Consider the following 23,209-nt stretch of genomic DNA (forward strand, 5'->3'; position numbering starts at 1 on the left):
ATTTATTGCATGAAGGGGCACAAAGGGCACTCAACAATTTTTTCCCATTTTTTTCCGCCTCACACTTGGAAGGGCATCTAATAGGGTAGGCTACTTCATGAGCTCTCACGAGAAAGGCACCTGTAGGGAAACTCAGGTTTATCCCATTGCAAGGGCACCTACTGTATGGCATCACATGTTCTCCACAGGAGGGGCATCCAATCGGAAACCTTCCAACATTCTCACGCATGTAGGGAAACCCTTTATAGCACTGAATCCCACCGTGCACCGTTTGTGATACTGTCATGTAGTGGCAGCATAGAGGGCACTTTATCATGGCACTGTTTACCTTTGAAAGGGCCCCCATAGGGAATGTCAAGTTAAACTATTGGAAGGGAACCAATAGGGGACTGCAGCACATTTTATCCACTAACAGAGCACTTCTTAAGACGAGTTATTGAATTTTCATGCTATGTTTTCCCATGTGAAGGGCAGCCAATAGTTTTCGTTTTCACCACTCAACAGGGCACTTTAGCGCAACATTTTTCAACGGTGGGGCACCCCCCCCACCCGCGAGTCTTCCAGTGCCTAATGCGCTCCAAGCCACGCCACTTTGTACATCTACATTTGTACACTAAACTTAACCAAAAATACCATAATATCATACACTAAACGATATCATCATACTAAAAGATTATATCATAACTTGACTATAATGACGTATACTCTATCTCCTCTCACTCCACAGACGTGACAAACGATGAACTGCAATCTCTCCGATCTAAGCTTTCATTAGCACGGGTGCCTCTGTGAGGAGCAGAGGGTTATAGGGAGGTTTGGACTGGTTTCCTCTAGTCTGACAAGCGGAAAACTGGGGGTTGACTGTAATCATGGGCTGGGGAAGACTTGACAGCGCAGGTGCCTAATAACCATTCAGAGATTCACTCGCAGCCCCGTTTTAGAACCCATGGCCTCTTCCTCTGCTGTGATTGGTGGGTAGGCACATGCAGGCTGTGACAGTAATGTACGACTTGCTAACCTGACTACTCTTAATCACTGTAATTGATTTAATTAGTTTGGACACAGGCCACAAGGTCCTCAGAGAACCAATCATGTAACAGCTCAGTGGCCTTGTGGTTAGAGTGTCCGCCCTGAGACTGGGAGGTTGTGAGTTCGATCCCCGGCCGAGTCATACCAAAGACTATAAAATTGGTACCCATTTCCTCCCTGCTGGGGGCTACATAACCAAATGATTCCCGAGCACGTCAGCACTCCCCCAGGGGATGGGTCAAATGCAGAGAACTAATTTCACACACTCAGGTGTGTGACAATCATTGGGACTTTTTTTTTTTTTTTTTACCTTTAAAGACTTCTCTTTGGTTGTAGATGAAATGCTGAACATATGAGCATGGCTCTTGAAATAGCAGTTCTAGTAGGCCACTCTAGGAAGTAGGCAGACAGGGCAAAACGGTACTTCAGTAAATCTACCGACGGTGCAAAATGCAATTTATGTAAAAAGTTATTTGTGTCCAAAGAGGATAACACTCTCATGAAACACTTACAAGCTCACATTCGGTAACCCCACATTCGGTACAGGGTACTTACCCGGTACTTACAGGTAAGTTCAGGTACTTACGGGGTACTTACGGTGTACTTACCCTGTACTTACAAGTAAGTACGGTGTACTTACACGGTACTTACCCAGTACTTACAGGTTACCTGTAAGTACCAGGTAAGTACCCCATAAGTACCGGGTAAGTACCCCGTAAGTACCCAGTAAGTACCCCGTACTTACCTGTAAGTACAAATACCTACGCTCCCGTGCACTCCATAATAAATACCGGGTAAGGTTCCGTCATTAATGGACATTTATCTTCATGAGCGATTATCTCATATGTGTAAGGTCATCCTCATGCTGATTGGGGAGACAGTGGACATGTTGTAGCCTACCACAAGATGGCACTATAGTTAGTCATCAATCTGGAGGACACAGGGGTGGAGCTATTTAGTTCATTGCAGAGGGGGCAGGGACATCATAGTGGGCCTCGTAGGCCGTAGCATCATTGACAGTGCCATGGATTTATCAATAAATTATGTCCTGCTGATATTTAAGCAACTGCTGATAGGCTATTTAAGCACCATGGTCGGCACCATGAATTTTACCAATAATTTGCTCAAACCTCAGCCAGATAAAGGATGAAAAATATGACAGACTAAACTAGCAGGCAACCAAGGATAGCAGACAAAAAAATGTTTTGTTGTATTAATACATAGTTTAACATTCAATTATGTTGTTGGATGTCTAACCACACAGCCATATAGCCTACACATTCAAGCCACACCTACACAACAAACTAGGTGTTCAAGCAATGTGTCACAATAATAATATTAGGCTAAGAAGATACAGCAGTCAGCACAGTCTACAGCAACATTTTTGAAAAAGGTAGCCAGATAGCCAGCACAAGCCTATCACAAATAATGAATATGAAACAACTTACCAATTATGTTTTCATCCAATGGCTCATCGACAACATTTTCATAATCTGTGTATCTTCTTCATCTATCTCATCCAAATCTGCATTGTGTTCCACAGCTACCAGCACGTTGCTAGCCGCCGTGTTCTCCTTGTCCTCGCTAATTCCCTTGCTTCCCTTGGAGGGTTGAGTAGTGGAAAATAAATTTGTCAGGGGAACACACGAGGCCACCAGATTTTTCCTCTGCCTTTCCTCTTTACGCATCAATGCACCTGAATTGTATTGTTTGCTTTTCAACACTTTATTCACAGAAGGTGGGACTACTCCCACTACTACAGCAGCTAGCACTTTCGGTTACTGCTCGCGAGCATCTCAGATAGGCGCTACTAAGGGGGTGTCAACACCAGGGGTGCAGACTTGTCACCTTTAGGTGAAAATAGCCGTTTTTAATCCAAAATAGGTCATTTGTTTGATCTGTGTATGTATGGGTTTGCATGTTTGTCACCCTTTTCACCTGTGATCGGTTTGCACCTCTGCAACACAAAACAAATGTTTGTTTTTTTATTCTCAAGTGCTGTGGGCCCGGGGTGTTGTGTTTGCCCCACCCCCTTTTCGCGCTCCCTGCGCTAAGGGCACCATCCAGCATCCAAGTAGAGTGTGCGTTAATGGTATCTCCCTTTTGGCTTGAAACATCTCCTTCTCTTTTTCCATATAGCTATGTCATAATGTGTGCATGTGTTGAGTTATTAATGTGACTTTGATAATCACCACTCTGGAAAGCATTGTCCAAGTGGATAACTGATGAATTCACTTTGCATAGGAACGAAAGTCACAGTGAAAGCATGTTTAAAACCCATACGTCAAAAATATCGATTAGCTTCTGTAAAATGTTGTATCATTCTGTCTCATTCTCTCATTCTGTCTCATTCTGTCTCATTCTTTGTCATTCTGTCTCACTCTGTCTTATTATGTATCATTCTTTATCCATTAGATTTCATAACGCATTTAGGGTTAAAGGAAGAATAGGCCAGTAGTTATAGTAGTAGTTACAGGTACCAGGTAGACTAGTTATACCAGTAGTAGCCTAGTTGCAATAGTTACAGTTAGAGAGGCTTCTGGAATCGACTCATTTTGTTTGGGGTTTTTGCTGTTTTGTAACGGCAATCTCCATTAGGAAAGCTCATCACTCAGTTCTATAACAGTTACACTTGATGAGGGGTTTGCAGACAAAGTTTCTGTTGTCTTGAATGTATACAGGTTGCAAAAAACCCCACTTGAATATGATGTTATGATATCATGTTTATGTGTGTGTGTGTGTGTGTTTGTTCTGTGCTTTGCTGTGGAAGGTGAGGGAGTCCCGGCATGAGGCCCACCACAGGGATGTGAGCGCAGGTGGGGACAGACAAGAAAGGAAGGGCTGTGAACATGACCCTGCTGGCGGGAGACGGCTCTGACTATGACTACAGCACCCTGAGCTGCCCCTCCGACACCTCCCTCAACCCCCCACCCCTCCAGGAGAAGGAGGCCCTCAAGGGGGCCTTCTACAAGCGGGCGCGGCTCGTCCCCGAGGCCTCCGCTCATGCCGAGACCTCTCTGTCTGGTGCCCGGAAGCTCCACGTCATCATAAACGTGGGCGGGTCGCGCTACCAGCTGCCCTGGACCACCTTGGAGGACTTCCCCCTGTCCCGACTGGGCCAGCTCCGTCTCTGTAGCAGCTTCGACGAGATCATGCGCGTCTGCGACGACTACGACGTGGCGCACAACGAGTTCTTCTTCGACCGCAGCCCCTGCGCCTTCCGCACCATCCTCACCTTCCTGCGGGCGGGGAAGCTACGCTCCCTCAGGGAGATGTGCGCCCTCTCCTTCAGGGAGGAGCTTCTGTACTGGGGCTTGCCGGAGGAGAGCCTGGAGTGGTGCTGCCGCCGCCGTCTGCTCCAGAGGGCGGAGGAGTGTGAGGAGATGGAGCGGGAGGAGGAAGAGGAGGAGGAGGAGGACCTGCTGGATACGGACAGCGGGCGACGGGACCCGGACCCGGCCGCGGAGTCTTGGCAGGGCCGCTGCATGGTCAAGCTGAGGGACATGGTGGAGAGACCCCACTCGGGCCTGCCGGGGAAGATCTTCGCCTGCCTCTCTGTGCTGTTCGTCACCATCACGGCCGTCAACCTGTCCATCAGCACCATGCCAGCCATGAGGGAGGAGGAGGAGGCGGTGAGTGGCCAGCAGAGGTCAGAGGTCATAAGAGGGCACGGATCTCAATAGTCTCATGGCTGTTCTCTTTGTGTCTTTCCATTATGTCCTTATGTCCTTACCGTGACAGACGAGCAGGTGGCACGGTGCTCTTTCACCAAGCCTGTGTATGTAGAGGTGGGGGACAGGAGATAAAGTGAGGAAGCCAGTTTGATGACTGAAATGTAGATTGTGAGGAAGTATTGATAGAAATGCACCACACTCTCACCACAGGGCGAGCTGGTTTGTTGGGGCTCATGGGGGAGATGAGTACAGGAAACACTGATACTGGCCACCAGCTGGGTTGTCTAATAAGAAAAATAACTTGCCAAAACATTTAGAAAAGTCACTCATCCTCAGCTGACTTCAATTACTGCAGTAATTAACTTCTTGCCTGCAGCAGCGAGATAAAAATAGAATATTGGAGCGGCACAATGTGTTTCTCTAATCCTTTTGCACAGAGGTTCAGCGCAGGTATACGGGTACAGTAGCTTCATGCAGGGTTTGCAAACGTAACTGATTTGTTCCAAGTTACCATTTCCTGTTACCGTCACGGGGAGTTTTTCTTATTTTTTGGCTCAAAGTTTCAATTTGACCATGGATTGTAATGAAATAACACAGTCACAGTTTTACCTGAACACTGCATTTCAGCAATGAATACAGTAGTTGTTTGAGCATCCTCTATATCCACGGCCAGATCCATTGGATCAAATACATCCAATTACACATGATGGAATAATAGTATTGGGGCCACCTCAGAAGGTGGTAGGGGAATAGTCGCTAAATGTGGCTTCCAACATGAACATTATGTTAAAAGAATACAGTATGATTCAAGAGTGTCTCATTGTGTTTAGTGACTCAAACTGCACACTTGGCATTTGAATCCAAAATCTCCAATAGATTTTGTTTAAACCTGACCTCCTTGGATTTGATTCTCAATATGCTTCTGTGTCTCAGAGAAAGCCTATTGCATTCTACCTAGGCTATCTCTTACACTGTGGAAATACATTTCATAATAATGCTTTTTTGAAATGGAATCTGTTCAAAGGTCTTATTTCAGGCAGTATGGGGAAGGATTGGTCACAGCCTATGAAACATTTCCATGGCAATTATGTCTGAATAACAAGATCGAAAACTATAATTGAGGCCTGAATAACCACATAAATCGATTTTTATGAGAGAGCTTGATCAGTAACAGCTGTACAGACCATCCTAATACGATTTTGTGTGGATGATATACATCACTTGCACATCGTACACAATGTCTTCTACTGTATGTAGTGATATGTATTTAACCCTCTTCTGATGTAAAAGTCAGAAGACACTGAGATTATAAAACAGTAACACACCTGTAAATGTGACTTATATGGTTCTTCACCCGCAGGCTTCATTTAAGACCTTTAATACCTGGTTTCTAAAACATTATAGGATGCACTGCAACATACTGTACCATAAAATATGAGCTCTGAATGGATTCCCTGGTATCAGGTATTTAACTGGGCCTTGATGGGATTCCCTGGTATCAGGTATTTAGCTGAGCTCTGAAGGAATTCCCTGGTATCAGATAATATTTAACAGTTTTGGTTGTCTACCTCTATTCCCTTTCTACTGTAGATAAAATAACAACATGCTAATGAGACTGTCCTCTGTTCCTAAAATGATGTTTGATGAGGCTTCAAACACCACATGATTGAGAACAAGCTGTGACTAGGAGATGCCTGGGGCCTCATTTATCAAAGAGCGTGTAAATTCAGGTGTAAAAGAGGGCGTACGACGAAAACGCGGAAAAGACCGTGTAAAATATGGCGTACCTCAATGATAAATGAGGCCCCCTGGGGCTGTTAGAAAATGGTGTTTTCACATCATTGTGGCGCCCTCTAGTGTTTTACTAGCCATATAACAGGGGTCAAAATCGACACATTCCTACAACCTCAGGTCCAATTTCTCTGAACGAGACTATACCTTGTCCTAAGAGACTGCACCTTATCTAGAACTAAGAGACTAAACTATGTATGATATTTCAGAGAGACACGATTACATAACATTAACCCAATGTTTCCCGTCTCTCAGGGGAGATGTTCCCAGATGTGCTACAACATCTTCATCGTGGAGACGGTGTGCGTGGCCTGGTTCTCCTTGGAGTTCACCCTGCGCTTCATCCAGGACCGTAGCAAGCTGGCCTTCCTTTGCCGGCCGCTCAACCTGATCGACGTGGTGGCCATCTTGCCCTACTACATCACCCTGGTGGTGGACAGCACCTCCACGGGCGAGAGGCGGCCGGGCTCCGGCAGCAGCTACCTGGACAAGGTGGGCCTGGTGCTCAGGGTCCTCCGGGCCCTCAGGATCCTCTACGTGATGCGTCTGGCCAGACACTCGCTGGGGCTGCAGACGTTGGGCCTGACGGCGCGCCGCTGCACGCGCGAGTTCGGCCTGCTCCTCCTCTTCCTGTGTGTGGGCATCGCCCTCTTCTCCCCGCTGCTCTATCTGATGGAGAACGAGATGGCCGCCACGCACGAGTTCAGTAGCATCCCCGCCACCTACTGGTGGGCCGTCATCACCATGACGACGGTGGGCTACGGGGACATGGTTCCGAGGAGCATCCCCGGCCAGGTGGTGGCGCTGTCCAGCATCCTGAGCGGCATCCTGCTCATGGCGTTTCCCGTCACCTCCATCTTCCACACCTTCTCGCGCTCCTACATGGAGCTGAAGCAGGAGCAGCAGAGGCTGCTGCAGAGGAGGACTCACTTCCTGTTGCGCAGCCGCATGGCGGGGATGGACAGCAGCCTGTCCCTGGACAGCGACGCGCTCTTCCCCGTGGGGGCGTCGGAGCACAGGGACCTGGACGACTGAGCCTGGAGAAAACGCAGAGCAGCATAGAGGGAGGGAGAGAGGGAGGGAGAGAGAGAGAGAGAGGGCGAGAGAGAGAGAGAGAGAGAGAGAGAGGGAGGGAGGGAGAGAGAGAGAGGGTAGAGAGAGAGAGAGAGAGAGAGAGGGCGAGAGAGAGAGAGAGAGAGAGGGAGGGAGAGAGAGAGAGAGAGAGAGAGAGAGAGAGAGAGAGAGAGAGAGAGAGAGAGAGAGAGAGGGAGGGAGAGAGGGAGGGAGAGAGAGAGAGAGGGCGAGAGAGAGAGAGAGAGAGAGAGAGAGAGAGAGAGAGAGGGAGGGAGGGAGGGAGAGAGAGAGAGAGAGAGGGAGAGAGAGAGGGAGAGAGAGGAGGAGAGGGAGAGAGAGAGAGAGAGAGAGAGAGAGAGGAGGAGAGGGGTAGAGAGAGAGAGAGAGGAGGAGGAGAGGGGTAGAGAGAGAGAGAGAGAGAGAGAGTTAAAAGAAAAAGGGGAGGTTAAGACTTGGTCACTGCTTCCATTTTTAGAATGACTGCGTCTGTTCGTCCCTGGACGATGTATACAGTCCCAGAAACCCAACGCCCCATAGCACACCACACAGCTACTGCCCAGTGTTCGCCCAGTAACAGATGGAATACAGTCATGAATCGTGTAACAGTATTGGGTTTTCTTTTCCAAAACAATATGGAATATTTCATAAAGCTATACATCAAAATGAAAACTATATGTTGTACGACAATAAACACAACAATAAAGTGTGGCAACACAAAGAGGCATGGCAGCCAGGCTAATGCAGTGATGCCCCTGTCGCTGAAACTCATCCACTTGTATAATTCAAACTACTGCTGTCCTCCTACACTGATTGCGATCTGGCTAAATTAATTTAGTGATGTAATGTGCTCCCAGTGATGTAAAACAAGTCCCTTACAGAGACAGTCAGGAGTCGGTGTGCTTCTCAACATGTGCTCTGGTGACCTACATGTTACTGTAATGAAATTATGTGCTTTTCAACCTCTGTCTTCATGTAGAATTACCCAGCTTAGAAGTGTATAGCCTATTGATTGTGCTGTATGTTATGTGATCTACCCTGCCCTTAACCCCAGGGCTGTTTATAATATGCAATGTTTGAACAGTACAGTGTGTATTCATGCCTGTTATTGTGTTATTTACAGTTAGGTCCATAAATATTTGGACATTTTCATCATTTTGGCTCTGTACGTCACCACAAAGGATTTGAAATGAAACATTCTATATGTGCTTTAAGAGCAGACTTTCAGCTTTAATTTAAGGGTATTTACATCCAAATCAGGTGAATGGTGTAGGAATTACAACACATTTTATATGTGGTAACCCGTCTCCTTTTTAAGGGACCAAAAGTAATTGGACAAACTAACATAATCATAAATCAAATGGTCCTTTTTAATATTTGGTTGCAAATCCCTTGCAGTCAATGACAGCCTGAGGTCTGGAGCCCATAAACATCACCAGATGACAGGTTTTGTCCCTGGTGATGCTCTGCCAGGCCTCTACTGCAACTGTCTTCAGTTCCTGCTTGTTCTTTAGGCGGTTTCCATTCAGTTCTTCAGCAAGTGAAATGCATGCTCAATTGGATTGAGGTCAGGTGATTGACTTGGCCATTGGGGCGGCTATGGCTCAGTGGTAGAGCGGGTCGTCCAATGATCACAGAGTCAGTGGTTTGAATCCCGGCTGCTCCTGTCCACATGTTGAAGTTTTTGGCAAGACCTTGCCTTGGGCAAGACACTGAACCCCAAATTGCTCCCAATGAGCAGGCTAGCACCTTGCATGCCACCATTGGTGTGTGAATGAGAGGCCATTGTAAAGCGCTTTGGATAAAAGCACTATATATCTTGTCTCATCAGTGCGTTCTTTCTTTTTAAGAATGTACCAAATAGTTGATTTGGCCACACCTAATGTTTTTGCTATCTCTCTGATGGGTTTGTTTTGATTGTCTGGCTTAATGATGGCTTGAGTCACTGATATTGACAGCTCTTTGGATTTCATATTGAGAGTTGACAGCAACAGATTCCAAATGCCATTCTTGAAATCAACTCTAGACTGTTTATCTGCTCCTTGTAAATGAAATAACGAGAGAATAACACACACTTGGCCATGGAACAGCTGAGCAGCAAATTGTCCAATTACTTTTGGTTCCTTAAAAAGAGGGGTGCTGCGTATAAAATTGTTTGTAATTCCTACACCATTCACCTGATTTGGATGTAAATACCCTCACATTAAAGCGGAAAGTATGTACTTAATGCACATTGTTTCATTTCAAATCCATTGTGGTGGTGTACAGAGCCAAAATGACATAAAACTGTGTCAATGTCCAAATATTTATGGACTTAACTGTATTACACAAATTAGTTTCAATGGATACATTTACTAGGCTTTTTTCTGTTGATTTATTGCTGTTTATAACTTATTTTGTCATTTAAAGTAAATGTGAATTGAAAACGTCTACCTGATAATTCCTTGTTTCTGCATGTACAGTAAACATTTCTGAATGTTGAAAATGTTTGTTTGACAGTTTTCACTCTGACCCCTGCTTTCCTTCATTTCATCATGAAATAGGCTGCTGGTCCACGAACAGTAGGTGGAAGCAGAGGGCCACAAAGACAGCTCTAGCAGGGACCTGCACTTGTACAATCTTTCACCAAACACTGCATTGAATGGATTGAATAGGACACACAAGCATAGCTATGTTAATTAATTAAAATATTAGCCTAACTATAATGCCGTTAACTCGAGCATTTTAACCACAAAAATAGTGAGTTAGATCTGTTGTGAAAGCTGTGAATAGCCTACTGAACTTTAGCCCAGGTCTAGTAGCTTTCCTAGGCCTATTCGACTATTTTAATTTTCTTTGGGAATTGAAACCTATTAAACTCTACGGCCCCACATATCCCACTCTCCCATACTCCTCCCACTGCCGCCTCAACACCGCCCCCGTCCACACCCCCAATGTTTTGATTCTGATTCTCCACCACGCATAGCAGCTAGATTCAATGCAGAAGATATTGTGTCGTGTGAAAATGTAAAGCGATCGCCCAATCATTTCATCTACAGCCATTAAACGACGAGAAGGATGCTCTGAAAATGCTCTTGTTGATTTGGAGTGAGATGATTGCCACAATCAGAGTGCCGCTGCGCTTCGGAGGCAATCCACGTTATTCTGACCTTACTAGACCGCCCCTCTGGTTGAATGGGATCCCTCACCACTTCTGGCATTGATCGTCTGCTGTGAGCATCGACATTGCTTGAGCATCGTTATCACTCGATCCTCCTTCGATGTTGTAGTCCTTAACAATTTACCTGCAACATTCTGGTGGACAAAGGTGTGGAGGAAAAAGACAAAAGAACGACAAATAACTGGAAGCCTACGCGTCGGGGTAAGAACTTGTTGTTTTATACTAGGGCAATGACAGTCTACCAATCCACCGGTTACACTGAATGGAAGTAGCTAGGCTACTCGCAACAAAGCTTCCGTTTGACCATGTTTAGGTGGATTTTCTAGTTCAGCTCGGTCAAATGGTTGAAACTGACTTGTCAAGCAAACGTGTATTTCAGCAGTTAAATGTGCTACATTTTTATTGGTCAGTCCGATCCACCGGGTAGCCTACTCCGCGGATGTGTGTGATTTGTCGGGTACAGGTAGCCTATGGGTACTTTGATTTAGGCTATAGCCTAGGCTCCTTTGAATTTGACAAGTGTCTCAGAAGTAATCGTGTTTGACAATTTCTTCTCTATGAATTCAGGTGTGGCTGGCTGGCTCCCTAAATATTTCAGGACACTTTAAGGTTTTCTGAGTTTGTTTAATGCAGGTCCCTGGAACATTAAAAGCATAGATATCCGTAGTGTCTCTTAGTACAGTAAGTGTGTGTGTGTGTGTGTGCGTGTGTGTGCGTGTGCGTGTGCGTGTGCGTGTGCGTGTGTGTGTGTGTGTGTACGTGCGTGTGTGTGTGTGTGTACGTGCGTGTGTGTGTGAGAGAGAGAGAGAGGGGGGGGAGCAGGGGATGAATTCACACAGGTCAGATGTGGTATGCGGCTGCATCTTTATCTTTAAAAGTGTGTGTTTTTCATATGTTTCTCTCCGCACATTCTTCCTCCACCCACTCACCGAGCTATGGGCTGTGTCATACGCTTAGGATTAGGGCTCTCCCACTCGAGATGAACGAAACACACAATGAAGCGTTAGACTAGCGTTAGAGTCATTTGCTTTTATGACCATATGAGTTGTGTTGTGTTTTTGGAGGGTCTGTTAGCCATGTCTTCATGTGATTGCATGGGTCAGTGCTTTAGAGATGACGGGAGCAGCACACTGCTGGAAATACACTTGGAAGTATTTCAGTGCTTATAGTGCAAAAGAACAGGCAACATCTGTTTATTAGTGTTGGTGGCAAACAACAAGTGCGTGTGCGGTAGCGCGCGCGCACGCACGCACGCACACACACACACACACACACACACGCACACACACACTTTTTGGAACCCCACTTATCCTGGCACTGTTACCTTTCGATCTGCCCGAAGGCAAGATACTGTAACAGACAAAGCCAGGCAGATCCGGTATCTTGTCGGTGTTATTCACCCTGTCCTTCGTTCCGTATATACATTATACTGTTCCTTGCATATACATTATACTTTAGAACTGCAACATTCAGGTATTCAGTTGCTCTAATTATTTGCCTGCGGTATTCATGGGTTAGGATTCTCAGAACAATGTAATGGATGTAGAAATTAAATTCACATTGATGCTATTTCATTAAATGTTGGTGTGTAGCCTGCTGGTGTTGAAACGTGTTATTGTGACTGTATAATACATATCTCAGAAGCATGTCTGTGCTGTGGGGATTGATGTGGGGATTGATTTTTCATGTAATATGCATGATTGAGATATTATATTGGTTGGCAAGCATAGCTTTCCAGTGTAGCTTAACTTAAAACCATCTTATAATTCCTCACAGACTGCAGTGAATTAGCTTAATGTAATACCCCAAACATGTAAGAGGAATGCTAGTTAACATGTTTTTACATCACTGTTTTCAAATGTTACGGTTGTACCAGGTTGCATGAACTAAATCATCCAGTTCGGTTTAGATGATAATAAATATTTCATTTATTGAAAAAAGAGTGGCTAATGATTCAACTGCCTGTGACTCCATTTATGGCACATTCACGGCTGGCGTGTTCAGCTGGTCAGTTTCTCCACGCCTAGCTGGACGGTCCATTGTACTCTGGACTGCCAGATTTCAGGCCCCACAGAAGGGACCTAATGCTCCTTGGAATCTCATGAATGCCCTGCAGTGACCGTTCTGGAACTTTCCTTTGGCTCCAATGAGATCACTGGAAAGTGGCTCTTGAGGCAGAAGTTCCTTTTGATTGGTAACATGGCAGTGGACTGAGCCCAGTTTGGCCCTGGGCTGCAGTGGTCAGTCAGTGAGGCTGATACCCCGGGCCTGCTATCAATGGAGGGTCTGTTTCCTGTTTGACACCCAGGCCTGTACAACCAGCCTCGAAAACAAGTGGTTTCATCTCTTAACAATGTATTAATAATGTCTTGTTGTTATGGCCGCATAATACATAGGATGGATGAAGGCATTTTTTGACATACCCACAGCCCTACTCAGCATTGCAATCTATAAGCTACTATTTGAGGGATTATGTGTTTAAATCAGTTTGTTTTGCTATTTATTTCGTTGCTTAGAGTTAAGGAAATAAACCTAATATGGCCTAGACGAAATAAGTTAATATGTTCCTTCGCATTTTGTGCTCTAAACTTCACAAACAAGGGTCCCGGTAGTCCTGTTAACCGTTTGTGAACCAAACTGACTAGACTACTGTAGTGCACAGTGCCTGTGGAGTCGTGGTCTATCGATCAATCTGTCCGTCTACACTGCTCCAAAAAATGACTTAATCATCACAGTTTAACACTAAGTCAATTAAACTTATGGGATATCAATATGTCCAGTTAGGAAGCGTACACAATTGTGAATCAATTTCACCTGCGTTGGTACAAATGAAAGCGACAACAGGTGGACAGGAGAGGCAACAGCAAGACAACCCCCCAAAAAGGAAATGGTTTTGCAGGTGGTGGCAGGTCATTTCTCTCAGACAGGACGCAGTTTGAGCTGCCCTTGACGCTGGTCGTGGCGACTCAGTGCCCAAAGCTCAACCTACTTCACGCCCAGTACTCTCCGAGCCAGACGCTGAGCTGCACCTGTGCTTAGCCTCAACGCAGCGAAAGTCCGCCGTGGCGTGGCCAGGCTACTGGAAATACTGTGTTTCGGAGCACAGTGGTGCCGTTGTCACTTCCTGTCTGAATGGCCTTTGAGGCAGCTTTCTCCAGGAAATGCACATTTCTAGTCGGTTGTAATATTATGAACAGGGTCTAGTTCATTGGCCTGAGGAACCGAGTGGATGACAAACAGCAGAATGAAACAGAAATGTGTGACTATACAGTAGCTAGCTGCTGCTTTGTTGGACAAACAGTGTTCTCTGATGGCGTGAAGAGCACTTAACAAACAAAAGACTTGTCTTTACCCGTATACCCCCATCCCTCGGTTTTTCTGGCAATGAGATATATAATTCACAGTCCTGAGAATGCGGTTGGATGTGTTTGGTGGCTGGCATGAAGTTTCTGACAGCACTCCCACTGCACGCATTGAATTGTTCACGTCGCAGATGCCATACTTCCGTCGCTCTGGCCCACTTTTACTGCAAACTAGCGCCAGGCGATGTTCAAGGGCGGCCATTAGCGCGAGAGGATGCCGCCTGTTCTCCCTTCTTTTGAGGAGATGCTTTTCGACAGCATAGATTTCTTATGGACACTGGACAGTGCAGACAAAGAGCTGGACATCTGCCTTGTTCTTATATGGGCCTGACATCCTTCTCTACTTCTGGTTCTGGTCCAGAGGGGAAGAAGGAAGTAGACCTGGAACATAAAACCTGGGCTTGTCACTTCTCTCCATCACGTCCATCACTCCCGTCACGAGTAACCACATGAGTCGGGCACTCCGCAATAAAGTTGTCCCAGTCAAATGCATTATGCAAAAACCATGGATGATGTGTAAATGTCTTGTCAAATGCTTAGCTTCAGAAGTTGAATGATAATGGGAGGAGGGAGGGAGGAGGGGGGGTCAGTGTAGAACACAGATCTATCGTCCCGGCTTGACTGCGGTCTCTTATCTCTCTCTGGGCCCGTGGCTGCCTGGCCTGGACATTTGAATGGAGTGTCTGATTGTAGCCGATGGGGGAGAAACAGAGGAGGGACTGTATCCTCCCGGGGTTCCCGACCACTTCCTGGAGGTCTGCGCTGGGAATGTTCCAAGGGTGACAGAGGCCACACATCTCCCCTCAATCCCTCCCTTGTTGGGACGGCCATCACTCTCGCCTCCAGTTCGCTTGGCTCTTTAGCGACAGGAAGGGACTCGGGATGCAGGGAGATGACGCTGGGTGTTGTTGTTGTGTAGTCACAGCTGGGTGTTGTTGTGTAGTAGTCACAGCTGTGGCCCCGGGGGGCCCGGGGAGAGATGCCGGGATCCAGACACGGCAGCAGCCCGGGTTCTGCTGTCTTCTGACGTCCTGGAAACCAAGATACTAACACGAGCTTTACCGTCTGCGGATTCCCTATTGACAGATTGACCCTGACGGTCTGCCTCTCTACCCTCTCTGAGTGGAGGGACAGGAAAGATTCAGCTCATTCTGTTGTGAGCCTAAGAGGATGTGAGTAAACAAGATAATCTCATATCCTCTGGTACGGGGGGCCTTTAAGGTAATGGAAGCTATTGGACACACCACATGGCCTTGTGGCTCAGAAAGCAGTGGACATACAACTAAATTAGGTACTTTCCAGTTGGAGCCATTTTATCTATAGTACAATGTTTTTTTAAAAATTACTATTTAATTTTTATTTAACCAGGTTTGCTTCACTGAGATTAAAATCTATTTTATAAGAGAGGCCTGCTGAAGAAGGCAGCAGCACATGTCGTTTCAGACGCAACATAAAACTCACATCAAGACGACAGTCAAGCTCAAGGTGCAACGCAACAAACGAACAGGCGGAAAATACCATCAAGCATTTGCAATTGTCAATAGATTCTATTAACTATATACTGCTTTTAAATTCAGTGAGAGTGACTAGGTCCCGGAGTTAAAGCCGATTCTGCTGCCATTCCAAGCAGATGGTGCAGAAAACATAAAGGCCTCCTTGTACAACTCAGTCTCAACTTTAGGAACGGTCATGAGAATAGCGTCCTGAGACTGTAACCCATAAGTGCCATGTTTTTCGGACGTAACGACAGATAAATAACGCAAGCTTTCATTGTTAAAAGAAACATTGGGTGCAAAATGTAACCGTATCTTGCATCAGAACAGCCAGTTGACAGAAAACAACAGGTGATGGGGAATTCCGATGAGTGATTGAATCAGCCGCGCTTGACTAGCAGGGCCAGCCTGGCTTCTGTTACGAGAGACTTCTCCCCTGGGAGGGACCTGCGCCAGGCAGGAGGAGCTTTCTGGGGACGTGGCCTCCAATGTCCCCTCACTGTCCTGCTGCTCCCTGGGGACGTGGCCTCCAATGTCCCCTCACTGTCCTGCTGCTCCCTGGGAACGTGGCCTCCAATGTCCCCTCACTGTCCTGCTGCTCCCTGGGAACGTGGCCTCCGGTCACCCCTCAGCGTCCGGCTGGTTGTCAGAGGGACGGTTGAGGAGCGAGCAGGAGCCACGCCTTGTGGAGGCCACAGACCAGGCCCCGCCCTACCTTCAAGAAGCCAGAATCGTTCAAATCCAGAATATTAACGACCATGTTGATAAAGTGCTTATTGATTGATGCATATTGTGAATTACTGCCAGCAGCCCACTAAAAGCTGTCACATATCCCCTCCCTCCCCCCCTCGGGTCATGAATTTTCACCAGCTATGTTTATGTAGCGTGTTTGTAACTGTCCGTGCTCACAGATACTGTACAGGCCTTGGTTTTATCAGGACTTGGGCTTCTCTCCAGCTGTTTCTGGAGTAAAATTTAGAACAGGTTCTGGTTGTTTTTCACTTCACTGTTCTGCTTTATGTCTGTCACCTCCTCGTTGAGGAAGTATACCTCCTGGTCTAGTGTCCTAAAAAGGGACACGGATTGGTTATTACGAGTCAAGTGTAAAACCCCACACTGTCATCTGATGGTCATAGGTCCAGATGTTCCATTTGTCATTTGTGGCTATTTTTATAAAATATGACCATTCATTGTCATGGTTCACTTACTCATCTTGGCCAAACCTATGATCCTAAAGAGAAACAAGTCAGTTCTGTTGAGCGCGTGTTCTGGCTCAGCGTTTAGACGTGGGTGTTTGGCATTCGAATGTTCCGGGTTGGTGCGTTCTGGGTGGATGGGCGGTGTCTCTGTCTCTACCTCTCTACCTGTCTCTCTACCTGTCTCTACCTCTCTACCTGTCTCTACCTCTCTACCCATCTCTACCTCTCTACCAGCTCTCTCTCTACCTGCTCTCTACCTCTCTACCCCTCTCTACCTCTCTACCTGTCTCTACCTCTCTACCAGCTCTCTCTCTACCTGCTCTCTACCTCTCTACCTGCTCTCTCTCTACCTCTCTACCTGTCTCTACCTCTCTATGGCCCAATCCCAATGTCCCCCCTAAACCCTCAAGCCCTGAGCCCTCACAGACTTATTGACGTCACCTGGTGAAGTGATCGAGTGTGAGAGGATGCAAGGGCTCGAATTGATATAACAAGGAATGGGACAGCACTTGTGACATCACGTTACGTTGACGTGAAAACATATTTCTTACTATTGTGGGCGTGGGGCTTTTTTTAAATCAATTTGTAAATTGTACATGTTTTTCTTGTAGGCCTTCGTGTAAATTAATTTTGGCTGAGTCAAATCCCCTTTACATTATCAGAACTCTCTGTGTTACCCTCAAAACATTTGTTCAACTTGAAATCATTTCATTTTGTGGTCATATGCGATCGCATCTGCGATCAAATATCAACCCAACCCAGTATTTGTTAGTAGGATCGCATCGATCCTACATTACTGCCTGTGATTCTTGTTTGTGATGAATCCAAAAGTATTAACTTAAGAATGATAATATATTATGTATACACATTCCTGCACCTCACAACTCTTTCCATATTCATGTTGGAAATCTCAATTCAAAGAACACTGCACCGAAATGGGTAATTAATGTCATACTGCTTTTAACTGGGCAATCATATGATTTAGAGCAACAGAAATCGATGTAAATTATAACCATAGCCTACATATTTTTAAACAAATCACATTATACAAACCCATGGGGTTAATAACCCATACTTAAAAATAATGAAACCAAATTAATTATAAGGCTACTTGTGCAGATAAGCAAGTCCAGCTGAAAACATGAAAACATATTTTGTTCTGTAACGTGAACGTTACGGTTGGTTGATCTGTCCGTGCTTGTTTATTGGCTGTTCTTCAGGTAACCCCGTGTTTCACGTCACGACGCTATGAACTGTGGGTAATTCCCTTGGGCTAAGTCTGCAGAAATGCAGACTTACGGGAAGGGGCCATAAAGGGCTCAAAATGGCTGCCGGAGAGCCCTCGCGCACTTGCCGAGTTGACATTGGGACACCCCTAAGCCCTCGCGGACTTCGCGGGAGCGCGCCCTTAAGTCTGCGAGTCTGCAAGGGTGGACATTGGGACTGGGCCTATCTCTCTATCTGCTCTCTCTCTATCTCTCTACCTGCTCTCTACCTCTCTACCTGCCTCTCTACCTCTCTCTACCCTCTACCTGCTCTCTCTCTACCTCTCTACCTGTCTCTCTACCTGTCTACTCTCTACCTCCTCTCTCTCTACCTCTCTACCTCTCTCTACCCTCTACCTGCTCTCTCTACCTCTCTACCTGTTCTCTCTCTCTGTCTCTCTATCTGTCTCTCTCTCTACTCTCTACCTGCTCTCTCTCTACCTGTCTCTACCTGCTCTCTCTCTCTGTCTCTCTATCTGTCTCTACCTCTCTACTCTCTACCTGCTCTCTCTCTACCCCTCTCTACCGGCTCTCTCTCTCTGTCTCTCTACCTGTCTACCTCTCTCTACTCTCTACCTGTCTACCTCTCTACTCTCTACCTGCTCTCTCTCTCTCTGTCTCTCTACCTGTCTACCCCTCTCTACCTGCTCTCTCTCTCTGTCTCTCTACCTGTCTCTCTCTCTACCTGTCTCTACCTCTCTACCTGCTCTCTCTCTCTCTGTCTCTCTACCTGTCTCTCTCTCTCTACTCTCTACCTGTCTACCTCTCTACCTGCTCTCTCTCTCTCTGTCTCTCTACCTGTCTCTCTCTCTCTACTCTCTACCTGCTCTCTCTCTCTGTCTCTCTACCTGTCTCTCTCTCTCTACTCTCTACCTGTCTACCTCTCTACTCTCTACCTGCTCTCTCTCTCTGTCTCTCTACCTGTCTCTCTCTCTCTACTCTCTACCTGCTCTCTCTCTCTGTCTCTCTACCTGTCTCTCTCTCTCTACCTCTCTACCTGCTCTCTATCTCTCTATCTCTCTCTCTCTCTACCCCTCTCTACCTGCTCTCTACCTGCTCTCTCTCTCTGTCTCTCTACCTGTCTCTCTCTCTCTACTCTCTACCTGCTCCCAGCACATTCCTCTGAGGGAGAGGAGTCACAACTCGTCTCGGCCTCCATTCTGCATTCCAAAGCCATGACTGGGCTCATTCACACTGCACTAGCAAACCTGTGTGTGTGCGTGCGTGTGTGTGCGTGTGTACGCCTTCACACACACACATTCTTTCTCACACACACAGGTACATATTACCTATATCTTGTTACATGACAAACAAACATCCATGAATCTTGAACACGCACACACACACACACACACACACACACATACTGTACACACACATAAACATGCAAGCACACCCTCTACACACCTGGTTGTGTCATTCCTGTCCATGTCTCATACCTGAGTGAAATAAGCCTTCATATTTGTGCACGTGTGTGTTTATGTTGAGGGTTGCTATGATGTGAACCGCCATTTTAGATGTTATTTGCTGTCTTGATGTCCATGTACTGTTGAGTGTGCCTCCACTGAGGCCTGAGCTTTCCCTGCTACTGCTGCTGCAATTTTTCTATATTACATTACATTACAGTCATTTAGCTGACGCTTTTATCCAAAGCGACTTACAATAATTGCTTTTAACGTAGGAAAAGCCAATGTACTACTACTTGCCAGAACTCACAAGTGCATCTCCTTTCTAAAACAGGTGACTAAGAGCGTAAGAACATTTATTCGATTGTGCTTCTGGTACACTGCTACTGTAACTGTGTAATTTTCCCTTGGGGATCAATTAAGTCCTACCTACCTACCTACCTACTGTACCTCCCTACCTACCTACCAACCTACCTACCAAAGGTCAAAGCCCCAAGTTTCTGAGGCATGCAGCACTCTAAGGTCACTGGATCTCAGGCTGTTCAGATGTTTTCTCTTTGAAGTAAGATGAAAAGGAGACCAGGTCCTTAAGAACCTTAGGAAATCCCAGTCACGGTATATTGATTAAGGTTTCTTGCGGATGTACTGTGAATATCCTCTTAGTTTGTTAGGCTGTAATAGGTCGGCTAATAGTCCTCACTGGAGTGGCTGTCTTTCTCTATGTCTTCACTGTTGGCTCTTGTCTCCACTAGCGTGTGGATCTCAGTTCCCTTCTCTGCTGTCAGGTCAGTTCACATGGCTTGGGGGAGGAATGAGTGTTTCTTCTCTGGTTCAATAATGGTTTGGGAACTGAGAGAGAGAGGATGTTTTTTTCTGCTCATCTGCTGTTTGGCTGACATGGCCTTGGCTGGGACAGGAAGTGACATAGCCTTGGCTGTGATAGGGAGTCTATAGCCTTGGCTGGGACAGGAAGTGACATAGGTTGTGTTCTGAATCGTATACTTCTATAGTATGCAAAGAAAGATTTCGGACTGTGTGAAGTGCAATCCTCTGCGCAACAGATTTGTCACATCCATCGAGTCACAGAAATGGCTCAGACGGACCATGACACCGACAGTGACATGATGATGTGGTAGCATGACATCATAGTATCATTCATCCTTATCGATTTATCAGTTGTCAAAACGAAACGTCAACACACTGGTTATGCCAGCCAGCTATGCATTCCCAAATAAATGCTTGTTGGTATGATATGATGTTATTTGACTGCCTGTCACCATCCAGACACGAATGACGGTCCCAGTTTGTATCTTCACATGAACAAACAAGTTTGGTTTCCTGTAACAGAAGAGGAACAGGTTTGCAAACGGGTAATTTGGAAAGCTGACCACATATTGGGAATCTACATTACTTTCTTGCCTTAAAAAAACAAAACTTAATTAAGTGACATTAATTCAGTTCAAAAACGTTCAAAAACTTAATAAAGTGACATTACTTCAGAATTTTGGACTTAGTCTCATTTACGACTTACCCATAATGTTGTTGATTGATGGAGAACATTTTCAGCTGATTCCATACCAGCTGTCTCGTTCCGGCGTTAGTGGCATGCTAATGCTAGCGTGATGCAGTAGACTAGCATTCAAAGAAAACTCACCCAAACACTCTACAGGACACCCAAATCAAATATGAGGCCAGTCTGTCAGGGGCTCATTTGAGGTTTTATACCGTCATTTTTCAACTAGCCTATTGTTGATCCCGTTCATTTGGTCAACTCTGCGATATTTAGCTTGAAGTACAGTTGGCTAGTATCTCCCATTTGTATGCATAGTGCATGCAATGTACATACTTTATAAGGGCAGCTGTAGTACGTACTAATAGTAAAAAGTAGAAGTAAGCGATTCGGAGCACAGCCATAGCCTTGGCAGTGACAGGAAGTGACGTATCCTTGGCTGGGACCGGAAGTGACATAACCTTGACTGGGACAGGAATTGAATTCCTTTAATTTCCTCATGTCTCTCTGGAAATCTTCTGAAATGATTGGGGATAGAGAGAGCTAGAGAGAGAGAGCTAAATCCCTTGAGGATTATCTCTTTCTTCTCCCTCCCTCCCTTCCTCCCTCTCTCTCTCGTCTCTTTCCATCTCTCTCTCATTCCCTCCATTTCTCCTCCGAACACATGACCACAGATCACCGGTCTCGGAGCGCATAATGACCATATTTAGATGAGGGGAAGAAGCAGTGGTGGAGGAAGAAGAGAGGTAGAGAGGCGGGAGGGAGAGAGACGGGAGGGAGAGAGCGGTAGTATACAGCCAATAACAGAGCACAGCCAAGCCCGTCTGAGATGTCTCCCCCAGGCCAGCTCAACAATACTGCAGTAAATCAGTGTTGCTCTACACCACAAGGAACAATATGGAGCTCCTTCCTCCCCATCTACTCTGTACAACGAGCCTCCGGAGGTCAGCGTTGTGACTCCGTCACGCTGTCGCGGAGCGGCAGATGTTACAGATCGGAAGGGGAGTGTGACCTGGAAGCCGGAGTTGCTCCTCTACTATATTTATCTTCGGCTACACGGCCAAGAGAGCAACTGAGAATCCCGGGGCAGCCGTCGTGACACCAAACACGCTTTTGTGCAAACGAGATTCCCGCAGTTTAACGTAGCTAACCTTGCTTCTCACAAACAAACCTCTTCGCAAACGAACTGCCAGTGGCCAGAACTGGAGGGTTGTTTTCTCAACTGCCCTTTTAAACACAGCGTTTCCATAACCTGCTAACAGTGTAATAGTAGCTTAGGCGTTCGATTTGTTGCTTACAGGGGTGTTTTAGAGCTTCTCGCAGGTAGTGCTTTTGTTGATACCCCTCCATTGGTTTGATGTAATAATGAGCACTTCTCATTCCCCAGCCGTGGCTAGCCTGGGCTACAAGGCTTTGCTAGACAAGTCTAGGCTGTAGGCTAGTAGCAGTTAGCTCAGTTATTACGTGGGAAGCGGTCCTGTTGGTCTAACATGGGGGCAGTCCCAGTGTGCAGATGATTCGCACGCACACACACACACACACACACACACACACACACAGCTGCTGTCTGTCTGTAGGACTCCTAGCCTACTGTGTGTGATTCAGTCATGGTGGGCCAAACTGGGCTGGGAGGTTGACTACAGGGATGAAGATTAGCATGCTGCGCTGTGCTAAGCCGCAACACTGTCCCCCAAAGGGTGGTTGTGAGTGAGATGTTGGATGCTACCGTTTTGGATTCCTGTGTGTGAGGAATGGAATGATGCAGCAGCCGGTTGTCAGTGGGGGAAGGGAAGAGGTCACAGACTAAAGAAAGCAGAGATTGGATAGAAAAAAGTAAAGGAGGTACAGATGTGTGCAAATGTGTGATAAATATCAGAACTTGGGTAGAATAGCTTTTATTGACTTCCTCAGCCTGCTCTCATGATGGGTTTCTCTCAGAACACATTTCCTGTCTCTACCTCCTCCTCACAGGAAGTTAGATCCCAGTGGATCGCCTCATCCAAAATTGCCTAGATATTTTCTTGTTGAGCTTGAGGTTCAAAATGGTGTCATTTTCAGATTAGGAGCCTTTTGATAACAGGCCTTTTGAAAATCCATCGATCTGCAAACTCTGCCAGTAGCTTGTTGTTTTTGAGTAGTACAAATGAAATGCCTGTGTTGCCCGTGTGTGAGTGTGTGTGATAGAGAGAGTGAGAGAGTGTGTCCCTGTGTGTGAGGAAAGAGATGCCACTTCAGAGGCCGAGAGACGG

General features: G+C 46.2%; 2 protein-coding genes across 2 annotated transcripts in view; both read left to right on the top strand.

Annotated features, from left to right (window-relative positions):
- Window positions 1-3,878: 3,878 nt before the first annotated feature.
- Window positions 3,879-7,529, top strand: kcng1 (potassium voltage-gated channel, subfamily G, member 1; the record flags this gene model as incomplete). The annotated part of the gene is made up of 2 exons (XM_084445337.1): window positions 3,879-4,661; window positions 6,750-7,529. The coding sequence occupies 2 exons, from the start codon at window positions 3,879-3,881 to the stop codon at window positions 7,527-7,529; spliced, it is 1,563 nt and encodes a 520-aa protein (XP_084301463.1).
- A 3,044-nt stretch (window positions 7,530-10,573) lies between these two features.
- The window catches only part of src (v-src avian sarcoma (Schmidt-Ruppin A-2) viral oncogene homolog), a 34,989-nt gene continuing 22,353 nt past the window's right edge, over window positions 10,574-23,209 (top strand). The window contains exon 1 of the mRNA XM_084445818.1: window positions 10,574-10,926. The gene's annotated coding sequence lies outside the window, so the exon portion shown is untranslated. The remainder of the gene's footprint in view (window positions 10,927-23,209) is intronic.

The sequence above is a fragment of the Borostomias antarcticus genome (genome assembly GCF_949987555.1).
Source record: "Borostomias antarcticus genome assembly, chromosome: 11".
Taxonomy (NCBI): Eukaryota; Metazoa; Chordata; class Actinopteri; order Stomiiformes; family Stomiidae; genus Borostomias; species Borostomias antarcticus.